A 6,566-nucleotide genomic window follows, 5' to 3' on the forward strand; every position below is an offset into this window, starting at 1 on the left:
ATATTTTTTTTTTTTTTTAATGTGTGTACCATCAAATTGGATCTGACTGGTACAGGAGGCAATTGTTCCTCCTTCTTCAGCAGAGCATCTGGTGGATTTGAACCCCGCACCTCTGGGATTGCAATGCAGTTTCCTGCCACTAGGCCACCAGAGCTTGCCACAGGGCTTTATAGTTTGCCAAGTTCTTCAGAGCAGCCTGAACTTCCTCTTTCATCAACATTGCCTCTTTATCATATGTTGGTTTTTTTGAAATTCTTCTTTGTCAGTCAATTCTTTTTGGTACAGTGTCTCTGTATACTCCTTCCATTTTCTTTTACTACTTCCTGGGTCATTCAATATTCTGTCCATAGCATAATTCTTAAACATTGCAACTTGAGGCTTGAATTTGTTCTTTATTTCATTCAGCTTAAGAAATGCCAAGGCGAGCTCTGGTGGCCTAGTGGCAAGAAGCTGCACTGCAATCCCAGAGATATGCGGTTCAAATCCACCAGATGCTTTGCCGGAGAAAGAGGCGCAATCTCCTGTACAAGTCAGATCCGATTTGACGGTACACACCCACACACACACACACACACACACTTAAAAAAATTAAAAAACAAAAAAAAAGAAATGCCAAGCGAGTTCAGTCCTTCTGATTTTCTAACTTAAGTCATTTGCACATTTCATTATAATACTTTGCTTTGTCTTCCCAAGCTGCCCTTTGAAATCTTCTATTTAGCTCCTAACGTCTTGATTTCTTCCCTTTGCTTTGGCTTCTTGATGCTTTAGTGCAATCAATATTCAGTCTCTTCTGACATCCATCTTGGTCTTTTCTTAAAGGAGAATAGCAGCAAAAACCCCCAGAAGACTAGTACTTATTGGAAAAGCAAGTCTTCATTCACACCACTAACAGTGCAAGTTACAGGTGATATCCTAAAGGTCAGGAAGAAAAAGGAAACCCGAGAAGGGCATGAACAGCTAAGGTAAAATGGTAACTATTCCATTACTGTGAAATCAGGATTCACAATGATAATCCTGAGCTCTCAAGAAAAGGATAAATTCTATACAGTGTAACTAGTTTACAAAACCATGGAACTATATATATTTTTGGAGGATTGGATAAAAAAATTAAAAGTATTTAAATATTTAATAATGTAAAAAATGTAAGCATTTTAGTTATTGGAAGATTCACCTACATGAAACACTTCATTGTCTAACATAAGAGTGAACCAAGAATTCTTTAGTTCTCTTACTAAATTTTCATCTTTCCTATTAGGTTTCAAGAAGACGAGTCCTTTCTGTTCTAGTGTTCTAAAGATCCAGATTTATTTTATGGTTTGATAGATTTTATCACAAATCTTCCAACTCCTTCTCATATCCCACTGTGTACTACTTTAAAGCATCTCACACATCCCACATTCTCTGGATTGTCTCTCTTTTGATAAATTCCATGTTTCATGAAATGCATCTAATCGGAAAAAATGTACTGAAACCCAAGGGTATTTTGGCTTGGTATAGGGTACATAATCCATGTTTTTTTTTAGGATACTTTTTTAGAATTTTGGAGTAAAACACTGGGGTAGGATCTTGAGGGTAGCTGACAGTGGTGTCTGAATTTATTCTAATATCGAGCTGGAAATAATATTCCAGAATATAATTTCTTAAAATTGTAAATATTGTTATTTTCCCCTCAGATGCAACTGTTGTTATGGGTAGTATCCTCTTAAGAATATTCACGGGCTTGGAAAGCTGACGGGGGTTGTCGTGAGTCTGAACAAACTCAATGACAATGGGCCTCTGGGTTTATTTATGGTATTATAGGAATATACCTCATTGTGTTTATTTAATCACTTGCTGATGAACATTTGTTTCTACTTTTGAGTTATTATGAATATTTCTATATAGGTCTTTTGGCCAAGCATTTCCTCCCCTTATTTTTAAAGCTAAATACTTTAATGTAGAATTGCTACATCATAAACTAAGTATGTGATATATAAGTAACTTTAAAAAGCTGTCAACTTTGTTTTCGGAAGTGTCTGTACCACTTCTTTTTCCCACTGGCAATGTATGAGAGTTATATTTGCTACACATCTCAAAAGCTTTTTAAAAGTAATAAAACTGTCAGTTTATGTATGCATTCAGAAACATCACTGATGAATTAATACGTGACCAGGACAGTAAGTTCTGCTGGCCTAGGAGTAAGGAGCTGTGCTGTCAACCCATGACACATGGTTTGAATCCACCAGCTGCTCGACGGGAGAAGGATGGGCAATCTCCTCCCATGTGATTTACTATCTCAGTACATAACAGTACACACACTGCATGCCGTGCAATGTGTTTATCCACATTTTGGTTATTCTTTCCTCTGTATGGCCCTCAGGTGATTAAAAACTTTAAATGAAACTTAACCCACTTCTGCAGAGGCCACTGCAATTCCCAGCAGCCGTGAAGGCCAGAGCAGACCTGCACCATTGGCTGCCAAGGCTGAAAGCATCATGGAAGCAGACTGCCCCATCTTTTCCTGCAGAGCTGCTGCTGGGTTCAAACCACCAGCCTCGGTTACCAGCCTCGGGTTTATTCACTGTGACAGAGGGTTCCTTCCATCTAAAACATCCAACTCTAACCCCACACTGCCTAGCTCCCAACAGTTTATATGCACTCATTTGTTTTTGATATTGCCACCTCTTTCTTGAATGGAGTAAAATGTACTGGTTTATATTCTCCAGCTATGTCTTGGGAGGTATCCTTTAAATAGGGTTTCAGCTTTTCTAATCTTTAGCAAATTCCTGGGGTTTTTTACTAATGTATACTTATTGTGACATTTTCTTTCTTTTGTTGTGTAGGAAGAAATAAACCAAACCCAAATCCACGCAAGCTGAGTTGATTCTAAGCCAGGGTGACGTTCCTTCAGGCTTTGAAGGCTGCAATCTTTATGAGGGGAGACTGCCCATCTTTCCCCTGCAGGGCGGCCAGTCAGTGGGGTTGAATCACAAATTTTTCTGCTAGCAGTCCAACATGAAACACACCACAACATTAAAGCCAAGTCTTTTGGAGGCAGTAAGAAGGCCTACATTTTTCTGTATGCATGTACCAAAAATTTTTAACATCTCTTTAATGCATACTTTTTGAAGTTCTTTCTACCACAATATCATTTACTGAAAACAAAACAAAACAAAGACAAAGCTCTCCACATCCATGTTTAAGCAAGTTTCTCCTTTTGGGATCTTATGTTCTATTTGCTTATGATCTGTTTCTTCAAGATAAAACTATAGAAAACGGAGTAATTTTGAATGCACAGATGATTTCCTGAGATTTCCTGTGTAAAACTGAGTAGCACTTCTGTTTTTATGGAAAGAGAACATCATCATAGAAGCACAAATGAGAGTTTTTTTCTGTTGTTGTTATGTATGGGATTTCTTTTTTTAAATTGAGATTTTAATGAAAGATTATAGAGAACTTGGATTTCCATTCATTCATTGTTGCACATTTTCCTCCCTGCCCACCCTTCTCCACTCTAGTTCACTTTCCTCTTTGAAAAGAAAAAGAATACTTTCACTGTCATACAATCCCCCTCCCGCCCAGTTCACTTTACTATGCAGCTCTTATTCTGGATTCCTGTCATGCCAATAATATCTAATCATATATCCCTTTTAAACAGTTCTCTCATCTGTTTCAATGCACTGTACATTATTTATTCCAAAGCATCAATGAGTTTTATATGGACACATAGAACACAAATCTAAGTAATGCAAACACACTTACTTTAAAAAATTCCTTTTTCTCAACCATCTCATCGCCACACAGAACACAAACCTAAGTAATGCAAACACACTTACTTTAAAAAATTCCTTTTTCTCAACCATCTCATCGCCGTCTGAGTCCAGCATTTTAAAAGCAACATGAAAACCAGTGTGGGGCTCTGCAATGAAGTGAAAAATGAATCACAATTGAAAGCCTGGTGAAATGTAAATTGTTGTTGTTGCTATGTGCCGTTGAGTCGCTTGCGACTCATAGTGACCCTATGTACAACAGCCCTAAACCAAGCTCTATCCTGTGCCAATCGCACTGCCTCTGACACACCCATCTCTAGTACCCCAGTCACTGAATCAATCCACCTCATAGAGGGTCTTCCCCTCTTGTGCTGTCTCTCCAGCCTCCCAAGCATGATGTCCCCCTCCATCGACCTGTTCCTCCTTACAACATGTCCAAAATATGTCAGACGAAGCCCCAGAATCCTTGCCTCCAAGAAGCAGCCCAGTTGAACCCTCTCCAGAATGAATCTGTTTGTTTTCTTGACAGTCCATGGTACATTCAATACTCTTCTCAAGCACCACAGCTCAAAGGCATTAATTCTCCTTCTATCCTTCTTGGTCATTGTCCAACTCTCTGATGCATAACAAGTGATTGCAAAGACCATAGCCTGTATCAGACACACCTTAGTCTCCAGAGTGACACCATTGCTCTTTAGTACTTTGGAGGGGTCCCTAACAGCCGACTTTCCCATCATAATATGTTTTTTTATTTCCTGGCTACTGGTGCCAAGAGTGTTGACTGTGGAGCCAAGCAGACAAAGTTGTTAATAACCTCAATCTCTTCACCATCCATCCTGATGCTGCCAATTGGTCCAGTGGTGAGAATCTTTGTCTTCTTGACATTGAGCCTCAATCCATACTGAAGGCCACACTTCATGTCCTCCTCAGTTTCAGCAAGCAGGGTTGTGTCATCTGCATAATGTAGACTGTTAATAGATCTTCCACCAATTCTTATGCCACACTTCTCCTCATAGAGTCCAGGTTCTCAGATAATCTGTTCTGCAGACAGGTTGAAAAGGTATGGAGATAAGACATATCCCTGGTATACACCTTTCCCAATTTTGAGCCATGCAGTGTTTCCTTGCTCTGTTCTGACGACTGCCTCTTGGTCCAAGTAAATTAGCTGTAATTATTTGAAATGTGAAACAAGCCTACCCATTACTCAAGAGCCTAAACAGAGAGACGAAAAAAGGGGGGGGAAGGTCACTTCTCCTGTATAACAAAGGCTGATTATTTCCTGCTTCAGGCTTTGGTCCTGGCTTTTCTATGGGGTGCTGCTGCTGATCTGCTATGAAACAAGCATAATTAATCTCACAATACAATTTTGGTGATTTTATTAGGTCTACCAGGAATTTCCCTATATTCTTTTAGAAGCTTCTCATATTGATTATTACTCCCTTCTTTCCTTTCTCAGTAGAGATTTTTTGGTTTTTAAACTTTTTATTTGGAGTGACATTAGGCTTTCAGAAATGGTAGAAGGATAGTGCAGGGAATCTTCTTACACTCTTCACTCAGCTTCTCCTAATGTGGTCCTTCCATGACCACAGCACTTTGATTTTGTTCCTTAACACCAGTGAGGCACTATTAACTAAACTATATCTGCACCTCCCCAACTTCGCCAAAGATGCTCTATTCTAGGGTCAAATACAAGACATCATGTTGCATTTACTTCTTGTTGACTGATGATGGTTTCTTCTGTTTTTCATGACCCTGGCACTTTTAAAGTACTGATCAGGAATTCTTCAGAACGTCCAGGGTAAGTTTTTACTATTTCTAAAAAAAGGCTAACTACAATTTTCTGGTTTAACAGCCTTCTCTAATAAGGAGACAAAGTTATGAAGCGCCATGGTATGAAGGAGGTAGAAAATATCCAATGTGACAACATAATCCAACACCGTTGAGTCACCGGTGTAGAAACTAAGGTATCAATAATATGTTTTAATGATAAAGACATAAATGCTAAATGTGCCAAAAATCTGTTGGTAAAATAAAACCAGAAACAAACCCAAACTGAACAACATAACATGTGAACTCTACATGATCATTAAGAAAAACTGTGGAATACTTACTAGTGAGGATTGTAAGCAAGAAAAGATACTCAGTATATGAAATCAGCCCTGGAAGAGAAAAAAAAAATACCCGAAAATAACTCTTAGATTTAATGGCTTTAAATGAATTATATAAATTATTAACATTGCAACTACACCTAATAAAGGACGACACACATTTTTTGGGGGGAGGGGAAATACTCTTGACACTGTGGTAATTTCTGTAATAGTTGAGATGTAAATATAGTAATAATATAGTAAATAAATACATATTATTACACAGTGCTTACACTTTAAAACATTATTATTAATTTCAATGAAAATTTTCAGAGACACTGGAAAAGTAAAAGAAAAATTCTTTCATTGTTTTACAATCTTTGCTCTGGTCTCCTGTCATGACAAAAATACCTAATCACATATCCCTTTTAAATAGTTTTCTCCCTCATCTGTTTCAATGCAGTATATATTATTGAACCCATCTTTCTCAGCCTCCCTCCAACCCCGAGGTCAGTCCTGTTTTGCAACAGTGGCACCATGCAGTATTTGTCCTTTTGTGACTGAGATATTTCACTCAACATAATATCCTCCAGGGTCACCCATTTTGAATAATATTGCATGAGTTCCTTGTTTTTTCAATGTGCTGTAGTATTCCACTGCGAGAATATGCCACAGCGTCTCTATCCAGTCATTTGGTGATGGGCACTTAGTTGTTTCCAACTCCTTGCTA

At 38.3% G+C, this 6,566-nt stretch overlaps 1 protein-coding gene across 1 annotated transcript in view; it reads right to left on the minus strand.

The window, feature by feature from the left end:
- MICU2 (mitochondrial calcium uptake 2) overlaps nucleotides 1-6,566 on the minus strand; it is a 137,966-nt gene that overhangs the window by 34,197 nt on the left and 97,203 nt on the right. Inside the window, exons 5-6 of the mRNA XM_006894107.1 lie at nucleotides 5,861-5,908; nucleotides 3,816-3,898 (exon numbers count right to left, since the gene is read on the minus strand). Of these exons, the coding sequence (XP_006894169.1) occupies nucleotides 3,816-3,898; nucleotides 5,861-5,908 (131 nt within the window). The remainder of the gene's footprint in view (nucleotides 1-3,815; nucleotides 3,899-5,860; nucleotides 5,909-6,566) is intronic.

Source organism: Elephantulus edwardii, unplaced genomic scaffold (genome assembly GCF_000299155.1).
Source record: "Elephantulus edwardii isolate Elephantulus edwardi_28Jun2011 unplaced genomic scaffold, EleEdw1.0 scaffold00135, whole genome shotgun sequence".
NCBI lineage: Eukaryota > Metazoa > Chordata > Mammalia > Macroscelidea > Macroscelididae > Elephantulus > Elephantulus edwardii.